Raw genomic sequence first — 18772 nt, 5'->3', positions numbered from 1 at the left:
CCAAACACTACTTTCCTTTTGGCCATCTCCAAAAACTTATATGCATTAACTTATAATAAGTTATCATTTATGCTGACCAAAGAGATGATTAGGATATGTTGGCACCAACGAACAAATAGTAGCCCACGATATTTGATGGCAGACAAAACTTTATTAGTTGATTCTACAAGCTTTATTCTGTGTCTTGTCATGTAACTTTTGCAGTGAATGTCTACCAAGGACTTATTCCCCAAATATACAGGAAGTATAAACGAAACATGGCCACAATCCATCGTTCCTCCACACAATATGGAATTCAGTAGGGTTGAGTTCAGTCACTCCAGGAAGAATCAGGGTTTCAGGCATCTGAGTGGGTTGATCACCATGTTTTGCTAAGAAATGTAATGCTGGTAGATGACAAAAACTCACAGGATGGTGGTGAGGCCGAAGATGCTGATGTTAGAAGGGGATATGTACCTATAACAAAATAGTTTACTGGTAGTGCTTTAGGAAATTATCGTCGCCTTAAGAGAACCAACTAGAGCATAGAGCTAACTAGCAGCATTAGAATGACCACATGTTAAAAAAATGGACTGCTTTTAATCAGAAAAGTTCATTTCTGTGGTCAGAATTGTAGTCATAACAGCATCAGATCTTCAAGAACAAAACAACTGTTCTGTCGTCAGAAATGCATGAATCATGAAGCACCGCAATTGCTGCTTCAGTAAATGCACCACACTGATTCTTCTAGAGTCAAAAACAATGTGAGAAACACAAAGTTTGTGGCTTCATGACCTGTAAAACTGTTTTCAAGTCTAAAAGGGGATCATACCCTGGTGTGGCATGATATTTGAATCTTCCCTCCCTGATCATGAGCAACAAATTAATCATCCGTTCCAAGCTAGAAGAAAAACCTTAGCAAACTATACCTGTTTTAGTAATTTTCACTAGGGTCACTAGAAAAAGATCATTGTTATTCTTGAAGTGGCAGCAACAGCATCAGTTCGTTTATTGGAATAAGGGAACATTTTTATGACCGAGGCAACGATGCATCATATTAAGGGTTGCTTCTCAAAATTACGAGCATAAGTTACAGAGGAAAAAATGAATAAAAAAATAGATCTATTGACTATTCTATATTTTTGAGCAATAATTATAAGGTAGTATTTTTTGTTAACGCTACTCCATCAGTTAATTCTAGAAGTTGGACATCTTATTCGGATCTAACCATGTTATGTATTACAATATATGGTACAATATGCCAGTCCCTCCAGTGAAGAACCATATTCGAACATGAAAATCATCCTAGGTTAAAAGGAGGAATCATATAGGCAGATATTGGTAATGAGTAATGACATGTAAAATCATACCAGCATTATTCAATATTCACAGAAAACCATGTCAAATCCCATAATAATGAAAAACGATATTCCACACTAGCAATTGAGCAATATATTGGCATTCCCACTTTAAGTGGCCATTCCGCATTATAAATAGCCTGCCCATGCATGTTGTAAACAATTGAACCATATGAAAATCTAGTTTCCAGTGGCACCTGACGCAACCTTCAGCAATCAGATCACAGAAAGAATGTTTCTTGACATACGTTTTATCGTGGGAATCATAGGTACTTCTACATCCACAAACTACTTACATTAATTTCTTCATGTTTATAACACCATATTCTTGTGCAGGATCTATAGCTTGCATGCTCCTCTATGCAGCACCAATGTACCCAACTACATCATAAGCTACTATGATCATGCATTATACAACATATTGCTTGACACTCTTTTGTTTTACTATTTTTCCTAGATTGACATTTAAAAGAGTGATAAAGAAGGCCAGTGTAGAGGAATACTCGTGCGTACCGTACATTTTAGCTTTGTTCAGCTGCCTCACATACAGTTGGTACGGATTTCCTGTGGTGAGCTATGGGTGGGAGAACTTGACAGTCTGCAGCATCAGCTTACTTGGGGTGCTATTTGAAAGCACCTTCATCAGCATATATGTATGGTTTGCTCCAAGAGGGAAAAAAGTAGGTCATTTCTGAAGAACTCTTGAATTGTTCCTTCAGCATTTTAGTGATTTCCATGGGTAAACGAATTTACTGCTTAAAGTGCTGATACCTATCAAGTTTTTCTAATTATTTCCACTAATATATTTATAATCAGCACCAAAAAGCAGTAAGACGACAGCAGCACTTAGACACCATAAGCTGTGTAATTATGACCTATTCAGAAAAAAGTAGGAATGAATGAGTATTTGCTTTGGACAAAAAGGTAGAAAATCTATTCAAAATTTTAAACTCAGTTGATCTATCTCTATCTGTTTGCACTCCAAAAGCAATGTAGTGTTCAGCACAAAGTCAACCATATATGATGTTGTTCTTTTAGCTCTAACATAAGCATGTTCAAAGGCTGCGTGGGAGCTCTTGCATGACCATGGAGTTTTGGTTCAAAATTGTGAAACTAGAAAGTTTGAGATGTCACATAGTCATGGCAACATGAATCAATATTGAGTGGAACCGAAGGCAAACTAGATAGTAGCAAAAGTTATCTCACAACACCAGAATTTTAGCAATATAACCATGGTCGCAGAAAAAAAGCACTTGTAATATTCTAAATCTCTTTTTTCTCAAACACCAATAAGACAGAACAAACATTTGTCTTTATGATTTAAGAAAACAAGATGCCTAGGTGGTTATAAATCTGATATTGCATGCATGTTACTAGGGAGATTTTTCACGATTTGACTTTAGTGATTGATAATACTAACACTATCTGATAATATCCTGCAGAAGCAAGTCATGCTGATGGCATCTCTGGTTCTAGCAGTCTTTGGCATGACTGTATTTCTATCAAGCTTTTCAATACACAACCAGCACACACGTAAAGTATTTGTTGGTAGTATTGGTCTAGTGTCTTCCATATCAATGTACGGCTCTCCGCTGGTAGCTGTGGTGAGTATTGTTACTTGTAGTGACTCAAGAAATTATGAAGTTCGGATGAAAAAAATATCATCCTTCAAGATAAAACCTTGCAACAATGATCTAATACTGAACTTCAGTAAAATGATGATTCAATGAAAGCCTGTTCATATCAGAAAATCTTGTAGAGGCACATGGTATAGAAACAAAAGAAGACAACTTCTAGTAATAAACTTGATATATTTTATTTTGAATGTTTAAAACTATAATTATGTACTTTCATAAATGCAGAAACAAGTTATCAGGACAAAAAGTGTTGACTTCATGCCTTTCTATTTGTCATTGTTTACGTTCTTGACAAGTTTAACCTGGATGGCATATGGAGTCCTAGGAAGGGATCCTTTTATCGTGGTGAGGACCTAATCAATTCTATCCACAATAAACTGTTATATATATCAATCTGACAGGTTTGTTTTTATCTTGTGAAGACCCCAAACTGCATCGGCAGTATAATGGGTATACTTCAGCTGGTTGTGTACTGTATTTACAGCAAAGGCAAGGAAGCACCCAAGGTGCTTCATGATATTGATCAAAATAATGTAATGAAAGTCCCAGCAAGTCATGTGGACACAAACAGGCACAATCCCTGAAAAACGAACTATATCTGTTTTGCTAGAGAACAAGTGCCTGCTGTACCAATAACATGCTACACAAGGTCGAGGACGATATGCTTCACATTATGTGAAGTCCATTCTATGCCTTAGTGCTTTTACAGATTCTATGAATTGCCATTGACTCATTGAGTAAGCTCCCTTCTATGATATGGCTACAAGTTTTGCAATTTACCAAAGCTTGGTTAATTGGTTGCATAGAATTAGGGGTTGGTAATAGGCCTAACTTTTTTGCCTACAACATTTAAGGGTTGGGTTCAAAATCGGGTGGGCTAAAATTTTATAGATTTTTCATATAAATTTTTTAAGGGTTAAGTAGGGTTGTGAAAGTACCAAAGGGCCTTGGCCCATACCACCACTGCATAGAATATATTTTATGTTTCCCATTTAAAAAAGCTTATTGCTATTACAAGCCAACATTTCTTAGGATGTTACTTCCAGTTGCCCATCACAGCGAGTGCCAGAGCTCCTTGTTAGTTTTAAAATACAAAATATAACACAAGGATGTACTGGAATAAACTGCCCAGACCCAGCAAGAAAACAACTACTACATAATAAAAATAAAACAAACACAAACACAGTAACGAAGTTCAAAGGTATCCTACCCATAGGTAAAAGGATGAACTAAACCAACTGAAACAATATATAACATACAATTCAAATATATATGTATATTAAATTAAGAAATATAGACTCTGTATTCAACTCATACCATGTGGAACATCTCCATCTTGGAATCAGAGTCTACTTCCCATGCCACCAAACTTGTTTTACCATACGTACAAGGATTGCATCAAACTGTATAAGGATTTAAAATGATTTATCATCAACATTGGACTGGTGCATGGGCTTGAAGATAAATTTGGTGGGGGCTAATGTGCAAAGTTGATTTAGCGTAGGGGCTATTCTAATTGCTTTGTTACTAAAGTCACAATGTAAAGGGACTTAATTGTAATTTTGGAAATCTGTAGAGGGTTATAACTCAGATTAGCCTCTAGAACCTTCGTCCAGGCTTGGGTGTCTACTAAGAAAAACCATGGAGAAAGTACCAGGAAGAAACAAAGAGGACAGCATGATAGTAACTCCAGAATTATTCTAAGGGGACACAAGGACAAATTTATGCAAGTCTTTTGTCGTAGAAAACTGTCAAGTACAGAATATTATATTCATAATGGCTAAGAATACAAGGCAAAACTTCAACAAAAAAATATGTGTAGGAAAGCCAAGAGAACTTACATGCATGATTGCCAACTTCTGTACATAAATTCAGCACCATGAATAGACTTCAAAAGATGTTCTTGTTGGATTGGCGTAAGTTATCTAAAATGTAAATTTGTGTTAAACAACAGAAATATTCCACAAAATATTTCATGTTGCTCTGATGATGGCAAAGAGAAATAACCTAGATAATTACAAACCTCACTGTATTTACATTTATGTTCATAGCTACAATAAGATCATGCTACCCATGGACATATTTATGACTCACAGATAAGCAGCAAAGAACAAGAATGTTGCCCAAATATTTAAGGTAGTCAGGATAATGATTTCAACCATGGCATACCTTGACAAGAATACATGTTGGATGCTGAAACAAAAACCAAAACAAGCATTGTGGCAAAATAGTTTCCTTTTACATCTAAATGATACCAAGTGATTGAACATATTAGTTCTTTCCACAGCTAGAACCTTAAGCTTATATTTACATCTAAGATCTAACTGATACCAAAGGGCATGAACATACTAATTTTTGCAACACCCTAAATAGTACATAAACAGGTAACTTCAGGTTCCCGCTATGGAGTTCTCCACAAATTTTGCAATTGCTTTAACAGCTTCCATTTCTGCAGCTTGTTGATTTACTCCAGTACATTCTTGATACTTTTTGCCAATTTTAAAAGAGTGGTCACCGCCATCAATAACATGCAGTCCATTCTTGCAGTTCATCTTCTTGCGAGTGGACTCAAGCTTGTCCAAAGGGCACAAGCTGTCTTTACTGCCCTGTGAACACACATGCATTGCACATGAAGCTTAAAAAGTATTGAGTATTATTTATCATTTCAAGTGTTAAGAAAACAAAGAAACAGTACCTGCACAAACATGGTTGGAATCTTCAGATTTAGTAGTGTCTCATCCCTCAGTGCCCCGTTCATTCCCTAAGTGGAAGAAAGAAAAGATGCAAAACAAGGAACAATTCCTTTAGTTTTTTAACTTTATCTGAAGAGAACTAAGAAAGCAAAGTATCAGCTACAAAACATCCCTAAGCAGAGCCACAACAGAGGGTGCAAAGAACCAAGAGTGGAGTATGTTTTAAAAACACATCAACCCTTTTCCTGCATAACTGATTCAGGTCTTTACAAATTAATATATAATGTTAAGTATAAATTACCAACCATACACCAGAGAGTCAGAGAAGCATACCTTTAACGGATAACCCAAGCATATGACGGCAGAAACAATGATATCATCTGAATTAGCCACCATACAGCTGACCCTGACAACATATGAGGAATTAAGGACTAAAATCTTGAAACGGACCGAAAGACAAAAAAAAATGCTCAAATAAACAGGATTACATTTCCTGAATATCACCTTGAACCCATAGACTTCCCCATAAGAACAAGTGGGTGTCCCGGATGCTCCGCTACAACGTCCTTCACCACACCAAGGTGATGGTCCACAAGCTTCTCCGCCTTGGGCGGAGCCCTGCGCTTCCCACCTGACATATCTGCAGCGAAATTGTTGCTCCACCATGAATTATCCCCAACAGTCCACAGATTTTTCATCAACAACTTCAGTGAACAGTGAGCGATCAACAATCATCACTAGAGATCATCACATAAACTCACATGGGTAATCAAAGGTGGCCACTTCGACGGCATCGAGCGCATCTTTCACCATATCCTTCCAACTAACAAAAATAAGAAAAACCATCACCCCATCAATTTACCACATCATCACCGAAGACATCACAAGCTACAATTTACCACATTATCCGCAGGCGCGCGAACACGGGGGAAAGAGAGGGAAAGGGGGGCTCACTGGACCATCCAGTCGGAGGAGGAGGGGGCGCCGGCGCCGTGGGCGAAAACAACCACCGGCTGCAGGTGCGACGGCGCCGTCCGCAGGGGAGGAGGAGGTGGCGGCAGCTCCGAGCTCCCGTCGGCAGCGGCACGGCGGCGCTTCGGGGCCATGGAGATGGTAAGAGAGAGGGGGGGGGTGAAACCCTAGCTCGCGCTAAGGGGAACCGAAAGCGGCGCGGCTGCTGCTAAAGGGCGGGAAACTCATCGGGTTTGTCGTGGAAAACCAAAAACAAAAAACAAAAACCGACCTACGAGGGGCAGATTTGCTGGGAAGGTGCGGGCTGGAGACCTGGAGAATTCTCGTGTGTTTGGTTTCGAGGATAAAATGAATTAGTATAGAGTCAATTTATTTCAGATTAGAGTGATGGTCTACAGATAGGATATCATCAATATTAAACTATGAAATTTAAACCAGGTTGTTTTATTTTAGTAGTTATTCTAGCACATGTGTGGTCCTTGCGTGAAATATTTTGTAAAGCGTAACTTGGTTCTTGGGGTTACTTATCATCATGAACCTAATTCCTCAATCTCCTGCTTCATTTTCGTACTGTTATCAGCCATTTTTGTTTCCCGTTCGACAATGGTAGGTCCTCACTTGGCCATTGGAGCCAATACAAATACATTTACAAATGTATACTGCTCCCTCCGTTTTTTGAATTTGATATCATTGACTTTAAATCTACATTTGATCATTTATTTTATTCAAAAATTTTTTACAAATATACAAAATTATAAGTCATTATAAAAATTCCTTTAGTAATAAATCAAATCATTAACAAAATGATTAATAATTATATAAATTTTTAAACTAGAAGAATGGTCAAATATCATCTAATAAAAAAGGCGGAGGGAGTATACGCAACAGAATAGCAGATGGGTGATCTCTCCCTCTGCACCCAGAATATCTAAATGGCAAATGTCATCACCAATATTCGGTACCACAGTTAACAACAACTTGTTAAATATGATTGAGATAGATCTATTGTTTGTACTTCTGAACAATCACTGAAACAAACATCGTGATGAAGAACACCATGAACTAATTTCAGAGACCTGTAAATAATGGATGCATGCAACACGTTGACAAAAAAGTTTTCCTGGTGCTAGTGCAAAATGGAGGCATGCCACACACTTGGGAGCAACGTTTGTTGCAGCTCGTTGTCTCGGCGCACTGAGGCACTACCTAAGCACAAAAAAAACAAGGACGAGATAATATGTGCATGGGCTGATCGACTCAGCCTCCATTAGGAAACGTCACACCTTGGTCGAACTAAGATAATATTTTTTTAAAGAAATTTGCTCATGTCTAACAAAAAGTTTCTCGAGGTACCGGTATCTCACGATGCAAAATTATTTCTGATCGTTAGATCTAACTATACACATAGCTAGATTCAATGCTGAGAAACGACTTGGTACCGTGAAGTACTGGTATCTCGAGATACTTTTTATTAAACCGAAGCAAGTCTCTTTTTTAAATAACACGCCTAAAATGGCAAATGTCTTCTTAGCATATCGGCAGATATCCCACCTATTTCTCGCATTGTCACGTGAACAGATATTAAAAATATATATATTTTGTTAATATAGGTTGATATGAGATATATCACCCTTCAAAAATTAGTTCAAATTTGACTTCTACAAATCATAAGATATATATATTCTAGCTACGGTGAGTCGCAACTCACGAGCTGCTTTGTGAGCCAGCGTCCAAAAAATATATCTAATCACCTCCAAATTTTAATTTATATAGCTCAATAGATTCTTCGTATCATAATCTTATAGCACGTAAAATTTTTCTATTTTTAAAGATCTTTAAGAATTTATTTAAGATTATATATTATATATAAGTTAAATTTGAGCTTACATGTTTATGGAGTGGTATATCTTATATTTATCTACGTTGCTATTTTTTGAATTCTTTTATTATTTAAACAACATACGAAAAATGAAATGACGATTGTCCAACCTTGTGCTAATTAAAAGCCGTTCCCACCTAGAATGCAATTGATAGTGCTCCAATAAGCATACAGTACATAGATCGGTAGTGAACTAGTGAAGTTGGCCGCATGGCCCGTAATCATCTTTGATGTAGATTTATGTGCAAAAAAACAAGATTTCTAGTGAAGTGTAGGCCGGCCATCCACTATAAAATAGCAGCTGCCTCCCTGGGCTTGCTCTCACGGCTCACTACACATAGATAGCTAGCTAGCTAGCCAGCTCGATCACTAGGGTCAGTGAGCTCACCGGCCGCGGCCGGCCACCTCACCGTGCATATGGCACGCGCCGCCGTCTGCCTGGCCGTCTTCCTCCTCGCCGTCCTCGCATCCGTCGCTGCCTCCGACGACCCATTGACAGGCGCGCAGCAGACAAGCCAGGTGAGCCATGGCACCACGGAGGAGAGGAGAAGTTCGCCGGTGAAGGAAGACGGAGGCGAGGGGAAGGCGGTCAGCCAGGTCGAGCAAGCCGGCGAGTTGGTGAGCTCGCCGTCGGTGGAGAAGGAAGACAAGAAGCTGGAGCATCACCCAAGTGAGGAGAGGAAAATGGGCGATGACGTCGGCGACACCAGTGATGATGATGACGATGATCATGACTCTGATTCGGACCATGACTCGGACCACGATTCGGACTCCGACCATGATCACGACTCTGACGACTCAGATCATGATTCAGATTCTGATCACGATTCAGATTCAGACCACGATTCGGACTCTAACCACAACTCCGATGATGATGACGATGAAGGTGATGACAGTAATGACAGCGATGATCAAGGTGATGGTAGTGGTGATAGTGGTGGTGATGATGGTTTTCACAACGATGATCACAAAACAAACAAGAATGCAATGAATAAAAATGAGAAGAAGAGCTCAGCTCCTGGAGGGAGGAAGGTAGGTCTAGGTAACAAGAACTAATTAACAAAGCAAGAAAGTGATGGATATTGGAATAATTGTGTGAGGCTGTGAGCTCAGTGCTTCCTTCACCGATCATACTAGCATGTGCTTTATCTTTACTTACTCGTCCGAATGTAACATGTATAACTATGCGTGTGCTTAGTTCTTACCGAATAATATATCTCCTTTCAAGAAAATCTATGATGAATATATGTATGTGTGTATGTGTATATATTTATAAATTATTAGATATAAAACTTTATTCAAGTGAGGAAGATAAATTCATCAAATGCAATATTGATGAAGATGCTACCATGCAACTAAAAATTAAAGTTCACCACAGTGTGCAATAGCTATACCACAAATGATGTGCCATACCAACGGTGACACGCGGTTGATCGATGATCCTACAATGCAAACAAGAGATAATACACGAATACATAAAGTGCAAACTATATTTTGCAAATAGGTAAATATATATATATATATATATATATATATATATATATATATATAGCTAAGAAACAAATGGTAGATCTAGTGCCTCTTCAATGCATGCGGAGAGAATGCCTTGGAGGGGAGGGGAGGGGGGTTCTAGACTAAAGGCAAGATCCTGGGCATGCATGGTGCATGTCTACAATATACTCTACCTGCTTAGAGCCAATTCGTAGCCTTCCTGGACCACTGAGTCCTACATAAGCTAGCACAAACCTTTGAGGTGGTTCGTGATCTATAAGAACCCGAGGGCAAAGTGCCCCGAGGAGTCGAGGTCCTAGGCCCCGGTGACCACAAACCCCAAGGCCAACTTTCTCCATACCCTCCCTCACCCGCGCGCATCCATCAGCTTGAGAGCTTCCCCTTGGTCATAACAAGAAGCAATAGGAAGTGGGCTAGTGGACATTGTTGTGGTGCCAGGTGCAGCAACAGATGCCCTTTCCCAAGCCTCGAGTTCCTTCTCATCTGCCTCCAAGGACTCCTCTCTTCAGCGAGGGCTGACGCTTGACGTGCAAGCTTAGCCTAACCATTAGAGACGATGGGCCATGAAGACGAGAAAAGAGCAAACTACTCTACATCAAGCCTGATCTCAAATAGATCACCTCCCTGGCTAGTTTTTGATGGCCTTCAACCCTTCCTCCTAGCCAACCATGTTGGCCGCCCGCAAATTGAGCTTTTAGTGCTTGGCTACTAGCTCAACCATGGCAGCATCCTCATGGGTTGCAGCAGCATGAATGGCCAGTTGTGTGTTTTCCTCCGAGAAGTCAACTACCAGTTGAGCAATGACCACTTCCTGACAAATCTCCATAAGGGTACCCCTCTCCTCCTCAATCCACCTGGCACGCACTTGTGCACGACACGCACGGTGTGCACTCGGGTCTCGAGGAGTCTTTGGGCATCCTCTAGTAATCCAAACTCCTCGGTAAGGGTGTGCTCCACCCCCGTTGTAGCTCAACGTGTTTGGTGGCGGCAATGCCTCGTAGTTAGACCATGATAGTTGCCGCTGCTACGGCCACCTCCTTAGCCTCACCCATCATCAGCTAGATGCCCTACTAAATAAAGAGGATTCGCCTTGCCCTCTAGCTCGGTGATCTTAACATCCAACCAAGTTTGACTGGGACCCTCAAGCACAACAGCTAGTGTCATGGTCACCATGTTTTTCTGTGGTTCCCCTGTTCACTAGGCCTGCTCGGGTCCCTTTGGCTCTTTGGCTGTTATTGGTGGATTAACCAATATTAGTGTATGTTAGGTTATATTAAGGATTAATATGGTAAATAATATAGATTAAATATTTTTAAAAGCATTGTTAGCAATTATTTTATCGTTGAAACTACTTATGCAACAACTCCAATGCAATCAACCAAACACACCACACTTGTATAACCATGTCCTAGCTCAGTCTAGCCTGTATAGATATCTTGAGCCTAGCAGTACATATTCTAGCAACCAAACACACCTTGTAAGCCTCCATGGCATCTGCATGATACCAAAGAGGCAAATATTGTGGAATCATTCTTTCGATATTGTAAGTGATGAACTTGGTTGGTTTTTTGGAACTGAATTATGGTTTAACTTGGTCCAACCATATAAACAATACCAGTCAGACTAGCTTGCCCGACGGTTGGATCAAGGGTGTCCAAATTAACGATTTCGGTTTCGGGTCATTTTTAGGTTTTTCATTGGATTCTTGATATATATAAGGCGTCTATGTGTTTCATATGGGTATAATATATTGTTTCGTTGGATTATTGAAGAACTTGTGCTCTGATATGGTCTCTTTGTTTGTTTGTCTTAAGGCTTTAGGAGTATCGTCGGTGATGGGTTAGGACTAGGCTTGGAAGATTTTGAGGTCTAGATGATTAAGGAGATCACACGGGATAATAAAGCTAGAGAACAATGTACGTGCACATGAATATTTCATATGACATACACGAGAAGTTCTATTTGCATGGAAGGAGGAGTTGAATTAGAATAGAGTTCAAGATTGAAAAGTTTGAGTTCAAATTTGTTAGAGATAAGTTGGATACATGTACAAGAGAGTTTCCTAAGAAAATAGGAATGTTTTCCCATCAGAATTTGTGGGTTGTGCGCAACCACATTGAGAGTATAAATAGATAAGCAGTGTAGGTCTCAAAGGAATCACTTTTGTAGAGAAAAGTTAGGGTTTAGATTGAGGAGTGCTTTTATGCACTTATTATACACAACTTGATGAAATAAAGTTGATATTTATTCAAGAGTTTCATCGGGTTTCTAGATTTTCATCAAGATTGTTCTTCTCAGTTTGCAGGCGGTCCAACAACCGGTAAGATCAAGGTGGTCAAACCGACGTCAGTGCAGTGGTCGGACAAGAGGCAAAGAAGCAAACCAGTGTCATCCAGAGAGCTATATATGACTTCATCTAAATAGAGGCCGTATCGTTTCATTCCATGAAAATATTTGGTATTCTACCATTCACTGAAGCAAATCGAATTATAACATGTCGTGGGACTGGGAACGGGGATACTAAGACAGGAGCAGGGAAGCCGCATCCTGGTTTATCTTCTTGGCCCGTTCATGTTTCCATTTTATCGATATGCCTCCAACTTTTTGGCTCGTTTCATTTCTTAGATGTGGCCTTTCCACGCAAGCCCTCGGTAAATTATTTTACTTGACGAGTAACGTGCTCGTGCTAATGCAATATGGTTGTTACTATAACAATTGTTATTTTTTTCAAATAAAAAATGCAATCAAGCTTAAATTGATCCACCTTATATATCAACATAATTAATGCAAAGAGATAATATAATGTTATAACATTGATTAATATGTTGCTAGCATAAAGAAGAACAAAACATAAGCATTCAGTAATACCATGCCTAATAGAATATAGCCAATTAATAGAATATATCATTTAGCATTAGCGTTACACTTAACGATATCTCATGTGCCACCAGGTATGTTGCGTATATATAAACATGTTTAGTTTGACATGTCAGTATTTGTAAAACTTCCTCTAGTTTTTTTATGACACCGTTGACTTTTGGATCTAAATGTACTCCCAAAAATCGATAGCATCAAATAAATAATTTAGGCCTGGCATAAACTAAATTATGTAATATATATATACACATATTATTTAAAATATGTATATATTTCATATTGATACATAGGTAATAGAGGGAGCTTTTTTGACATGATGGTATTTGTACTACTCCATTATGTTTTTTTTATGACCGTTGAATTTTGGATGTATGTTCTACCGTTCGTCTTTTTCAAAGTTTTTATACAAATATACAGTATTAAAAGTCATTCGTTCTTCGGTCGACTATGCATCCATAGTTGAGGAGCCAATCGCGAAAGTACAATTATCTTCCACAATAATGTTTCAGCCTATGGCCCTATGCAGGCATAAAAAATATTTTTCATGATTCAATAGGTAAGAGGTAAGACATCAAATTGTTGTAAATCTAGCATGTGCATAATTACAGAAGCTACATCTATGAAAAGTGTATATTTCCTTTTTTATAAAGCCTACAATATTATATGGAAGAGTTTATGTTGTGTATATAAATTTTCTTAATTATTAAATTATAAAAAATTCAATGTATGACTATGTGCGTTGTATTTAGCTAATTACTGTCGATTTTGTCTTGACATGTACGACCTGAACCTCTAGTAGAAATAATAAATATTTTATATATTTAAACATGAATGGTCAAACGTAGTCTGAAAAAATGACGTCAAATAAGAAAATAGATCAGTTACAAATTAAATTATGATATATATATATATGTGTGTGTTCATATTAATAAATATGTAATAGAGGGTGGTTTCTACTGACATGGTGGTGTCTGTAATACTCCCTTCTATCTTTTTATGACAACGTCTAAATTTGGATCTATAGTTTACTGCTGGATTTGATGCATTAGATTTGATGTAGGGAGGATAGATGCAATGTGCATGTGAATTGGGAAACCGTAAAGGGTTGGAGTATATTTGACCATTTGATTTAATGAACTAGATTTGATGGGGGGAGGATAGATGAAATGTGTGCATGATTTGAAAAACTAACAAAGCGAAGAGGGTATACGTAAGACCATCCGATTTAATGGAGATGATTTGATCCGTTAGATTTCTCTAATGAATAAAACAAGTTTGTGCAATAGTCGATAAAGGATAAAAGATGAAAGGTTACATAATTTTCGTGATAAATATGTAATAATATATATGATGAAATTAACTATCATAAAACTAAAAATCTACTATCTCAGGAATAATTTGGGGTAAAAGAACTGTAACATACCCAAGCCCGTAAACCCGAGAACTAAATTTAACTTAAATGCATCATGTAGTTGGGAGTGATTTTAATTGTTTTTGGATCTTAATCATCTCATCATCACATGCAATAATAGACCTAGATTCACAAAAATAATTAATTTGGTATTTATGTGCATCCATAAATTCTACAAAAATTCTGAAAAATACCTTGATATGTCAGAAATCAACCCTCAAAGTTTCAAAATTTTTCATTAAGGTTTGCTATCTCTTTGATCTATTTTAATCTCTCGAAAATCCTGAAAAACTGCTTAGTAGATTCAAACTTGCTCTCTTGGTAAAATTTATTTAAAAACCTCTTTTAAAAGTTTTGTTTCAGCTAAAGTCTTCTACTAACATTTTTCTAACACCAAGAGGAGTGGCACACGCTAGATCACTCTTTAACCCTTTCTTTTCACCCTCCAAAAATCCTTTGCAGCCAACTCTTCTTAACTTAGCCTCCAAGCCAGATTTCAAATTTCTTTCAATGGCAAGTGGGCCCCACACCCCTAGGACCCACATGGCAGCCTCCCACTCTCTCCTCACAGCCTCTACCGCCCTCCATGCCCAATGGGAGCCCAAGAAACCCCATGATTTCACTAGCCACCCCTCTCTCTCTCACTCCCCCCACTTCACTCTCGCTTATTTCACAAGCCAGCGCGCCAGTAGCAAGGGCATCCTCCCCACATCGCGTTCCAAGCCCGAGCAAACGCATACCATGCCCAGACTGCCCGGAGCTCGGCCGTCTTTCCCGGCACCGGCAACTTAGGCGTCGTCGTTCTTCATCCCCGGTGAGTCCCTCTCACTTTCTTCCTATGGAACGTGATCTACGTATCACGCCGAGCTCATTCGTGCCTCTTTTGCCCAAGAAGCAATCTATCGAACACGTGGTGGGCGCCACCGACCTCGCCGCCGGCCACCGTCTTCACCGCTCCCGTGAACCTCGTTTCCTCCTTTTCTTCGCTTGGTGAGCACCCTGGTACCTTGGGACAGCTCGTGCACTAACTCTTTTGCACTAACCGAGCCCTTGCATGCACTAAACAAGCTATTGCAAGCACATGCATGGGCATACCTAGACATGTCGTCGCTGTTGCTCGTGTTTCATGGGCTACGGACCACCATTTCCCTCAACACCACCACTCACGGATGCGCAAGGACTCCCTCTACATTTTCTCTTTTGCGCTCAAATCGATTCAGGCCACCGATCGTCGCCGGCGAGCTGAAAATCCAACTCACCCATGGCTGCCCCTTGTTTGAGCCGACGAGGGACCTCCTTCGAAGAATTCGACTAAAGCTAGGGTCCTATCCGAAAACTGCCTAGACACATATTACTGTAGCAAGGGAGTGCGGGTTGATTTCCTATCTTACGAGAGCCTTTCTGCAAAACGCCCCTCACTTCAGAAAACGCCATTCACTGACATGTGGGCCCGGCTGAAATTAAATTTTGAAAAATGATTTCTTTTTTTTTTGCTGAGAATGAGCAGAACTTCAAAATTTTGTAGAAAATTCATTTTAACTCCGAAAATTGTGAAACCAGTTTTGTTAGATCCGTGGAACTGTGAACTATTTTAGAAAAATATAAAACTTGGTACTTTTTGTACAAACTTTTCCTTTATTTTTGTTTTTCCCTAAATGTCTCCTATAGCTTGTTAAATCCATAACAAATTGAAAATAGCTCTAAAAATTGTGAAACCACTTCTGTTAATTTTCTAAAATCATGCTCTGTAACTTTGTAAAAGTAATTTTCTTCACTTCTGTACAAAAATGTTGCTTAATAAAACTTAGCCCTTTTTAAATCTTTTTAATTATTAAATGCATATCTCTGTAAAACAAAGTGATAAAATAAAAATTTCTTCACTAGAGGCCACCTGAGACCAGCACACATTCACTGCATAAGTCTCATGCATTTTCATGCATTTTTGGTTTTTATGCATTTTTGTATTTATCGTATACGCGTATTTTGAATAGAGGAAGAATACGTCGAAGAAGAAGAAGAGGGTGAGTTTGTTGAAGACCAGGTTCAGGTGTTTGTGGACGAAGGCAAGTCAGCCCCTCCTTTGACCACTTTGATCCTATGTTTTATTGGGCTAAATGATTCTATTGCAAACATGCATACGCTAGCTAGTATTAATTTTGGTAAAAGAAATTATATAAATGTGGGAATGACAGATATGACCTAATTGCTGCATAACCCACATTGAAATATTGAATCCTTACTGGTTGTGACCATAGGGTGCTCTTGGATACAATTATTGTGTTATTTGGGATTATGCTATGCTTATATTACCGCTATATGCTTATATATTCGGTTACCGCCTTACAAATTACTCATTTTGATAAATGTTATATGTGAAAAAGGTTATTTTGATGCTGCTGGACAGAATTTTAAATGTGTGAGTATTGTGAATAGAAAATGGAGGAAACTTGTTTTTAGACTTGGGCGGCGAGTGGTGTACATATGGTAGTAGATGTGCACCGATAGGGGGAGCGTTCGCCCGGGTCGATTAAGGACCTCACTCTATGTCACCAACTAATGAAAACAGTACAAACCACATGTGCTAAGTATGGGTTGGCCTTAACCTATTAAGTTGTTTAGAGTTTAGCCTTGCAACTTGGTAGGCCGAAGAGTATGAGTTACCGGGTTTTGGTAATTTATCGGAACTTCCTATGGCTTGTGATTTGTTGAGATTGGTTAATGACATGTGGTATGTGATGATTTGAGCGGGCAGTCTGTCCAATACAACGGTGCCGTGCCTCGTGAGGGATTCCGGGTAGGGTTCCTTACGGCGCTAGGTTAAAGCGTGGGCCCGCTACCTAGTAGCGCTACTTTGCTAGTAGCGTGGGTAAAACACACATCGTGCTGGTGCAAGGCTAGACAATAAACAATGTAACGGTTTTGTTATGACCTCTAGATCACACTCAATGTGTAGAATGTGATGATACCGACGGGTATCGGACAAACTAGAGCGAACCATATCATGTGGGCTTAAAAGTTGTACAAACTCTGCAGAGTCTAAAACTAATCGATTAGCCGTGCTCACGGTCATGAGCGGCATGGTGAAGTGTCATGAGTATAGTTTGTGATTTTGATAAACTCTTTGTGAACTTGAAAAATGGTTGGAACGTTTTGTTGGTGAACTTGGGTAAAGTTCGGTGAATGGTGATGATATGATGGTAAGTGGCGATGATCTACCTTGAGGGGTAGACGCGTGTTATTTATTCATTTACATTACAAGTTTTACTAACTCTATACTATTGTTAAAAAAAAATTTCCGTTGAGAAAATGTTGTGAACTAAAACTGGCATTTATGCAAATTAACCTATACACAGCTTATCCTTGAATACGGCCAACATGTAGCATGCTAGGGTTGTCACCGACTTGCCAGTACATTAATTTGATTAATGTACTGATTTCTTGCTTTCTTTTACTTGTTTTTGGTTCAGACCCTGCTGCAGGTATTGACTGTTTGGATGAGGAGTTTGATGCAGCTTGTGATTTCCAGGATGGTTCTAACTAGGGATTTACCCTAGCCGGTTTGCCTATGGGCTTTTGGGTAGCACGCTTACCGCATGAACCAATATGTATGGCTTGTCGCCAAGTACTACTTAGAACTTATTAAGACTATTATGCTTTATGCTTAGAACCACTTATGATTCGGATATCGTGCTTGAGATGAGTTATGTGAGACTATGTTGCATTCCTGGGCAACTAGTCCCACATGAGGATGGGTTTGAAATGGTTGAGATAACCGGGGAATATGCCTTTGTTGAGATCGAGTCTCTGGGGTACGCTTTTGGTTGCCACCATCGAGTGGTTGACGGGCGTATGACGTAGATGACTGGCGTGGCTATTCCAATGGTTATGTCTTCTATTTCATATCCGATGGCTTAGAGCCTTTGCAGTGCCCTCTTCAAGACATGTCGGGGTCTGCGATGAGGTTGGATGGTTACCGTAATTATTTGGGTTTAATTTGAGACCCCATCCATCCAGATATTTCGCGCTGACATGTCTCGGAGCATCGCACCACCTAGGCTTTGGGACGTCCTCACAAGAACACACCTATCAGTAAGCATAATTGAACTTTCTAGATACACTTGTATCTAAAATTTAGAAACTTGATAATTTAATAAAAGTTATTTAAGATGCAAAGAAAATCTATAAATAAATAACCTAAATGTAAAGAAAATTTATAAATAAACAAAAAAAATTATGTATAGATAGAAATGATTTCCACCAAACAATGGAGAAACTTTTTCATATCTAAAAATATTTTATTTAGAAGAGAACAAAAATAATATAGATATAAGAGTGAACAATTGACAAATAAATTTTGGATTGTCTATATTTAGAGATTTTTTTAAAAAAATGGACTAAAGTTATTCGGAAGTGAAGGTTTGTCTATTATGTAAAAGTTTTTGAACGAAATTTTT

The 18772-nt window shown here is 38.9% G+C and overlaps 3 protein-coding genes across 4 annotated transcripts; 2 read left to right on the top strand and 1 right to left on the bottom strand.

The window, feature by feature from the left end:
* Nucleotides 1-1517: 1517 nt before the first annotated feature.
* On the top strand, nt 1518-3730 carry LOC102702755 (bidirectional sugar transporter SWEET3a). Its single transcript, XM_006654095.3, has 6 exons — nt 1518-1606; nt 1674-1710; nt 1795-2017; nt 2780-2941; nt 3200-3319; nt 3397-3730. Exons 1-6 carry the CDS (start codon nt 1570-1572, stop codon nt 3556-3558), a joined length of 741 nt encoding a protein of 246 aa, XP_006654158.1. The 5' UTR covers nt 1518-1569; the 3' UTR covers nt 3559-3730.
* Nucleotides 3731-5013: 1283 nt separating this feature from the next.
* Nucleotides 5014-6859, bottom strand: LOC102702469 (KAT8 regulatory NSL complex subunit 3). Of its 2 annotated transcripts, none has more exons than XM_006654094.3 (6): nt 6622-6859; nt 6429-6490; nt 6172-6307; nt 6001-6073; nt 5670-5735; nt 5014-5580 (listed from the first exon to the last, which is right to left on the bottom strand). In XM_006654094.3, the coding sequence occupies exons 1-6, from the start codon at nt 6771-6773 to the stop codon at nt 5365-5367; spliced, it is 705 nt and encodes a 234-aa protein (XP_006654157.1). In that variant the 5' UTR covers nt 6774-6859; the 3' UTR covers nt 5014-5364. The 2 variants fall into 2 exon arrangements, with proteins under 2 accessions (XP_006654157.1, XP_015692975.1); XM_015837489.2 differs by having other exon boundaries at nt 6172-6298.
* A 1996-nt stretch (nt 6860-8855) lies between these two features.
* On the top strand, nt 8856-9770 carry LOC102702191 (bone sialoprotein-binding protein-like). Its single transcript, XM_006654093.3, has one exon. It carries the CDS (start codon nt 8936-8938, stop codon nt 9572-9574), a length of 639 nt encoding a protein of 212 aa, XP_006654156.1. The 5' UTR covers nt 8856-8935; the 3' UTR covers nt 9575-9770.
* The last annotated feature ends 9002 nt before the right edge of the window (nt 9771-18772 follow it).

The sequence above is a fragment of the Oryza brachyantha genome, chromosome 5 (genome assembly GCF_000231095.2).
Source record: "Oryza brachyantha chromosome 5, ObraRS2, whole genome shotgun sequence".
Lineage (NCBI taxonomy): Eukaryota > Viridiplantae > Streptophyta > Magnoliopsida > Poales > Poaceae > Oryza > Oryza brachyantha.
The sequence above is the reverse complement of the archived record's forward strand: the minus strand, read 5'-3'. Positions and strand labels throughout refer to the sequence as shown.

Excerpts from the sequence above, each read along its gene's own strand:
- LOC102702191 (XM_006654093.3), top strand. The coding sequence starts at position 8,936 with ATGGCACGCGCCGCCGTCTGCCTGGCCGTCTTCCTCCTCGCCGTCCTC.
- LOC102702469 (XM_006654094.3), bottom strand. The coding sequence starts at position 6,773 with ATGGCCCCGAAGCGCCGCCGTGCCGCTGCCGACGGGAGCTCGGAGCTG. Across the intron at positions 5,736-6,000 it reads GCTTGGGTTATCCGTTAAAG|GGAATGAACGGGGCACTGAG; the intron begins GTATGCTTCTCT and ends TCTTCCACTTAG. Across the intron at positions 5,581-5,669 it reads TTCCAACCATGTTTGTGCAG|GGCAGTAAAGACAGCTTGTG; the intron begins GTACTGTTTCTT and ends GTGTGTTCACAG.
- LOC102702755 (XM_006654095.3), top strand. The coding sequence starts at position 1,570 with ATGTTTCTTGACATACGTTTTATCGTGGGAATCATAG. Across the intron at positions 1,607-1,673 it reads TTTTATCGTGGGAATCATAG|GATCTATAGCTTGCATGCTC; the intron begins GTACTTCTACAT and ends ATTCTTGTGCAG. Across the intron at positions 1,711-1,794 it reads CTCCTCTATGCAGCACCAAT|ATTGACATTTAAAAGAGTGA; the intron begins GTACCCAACTAC and ends TATTTTTCCTAG.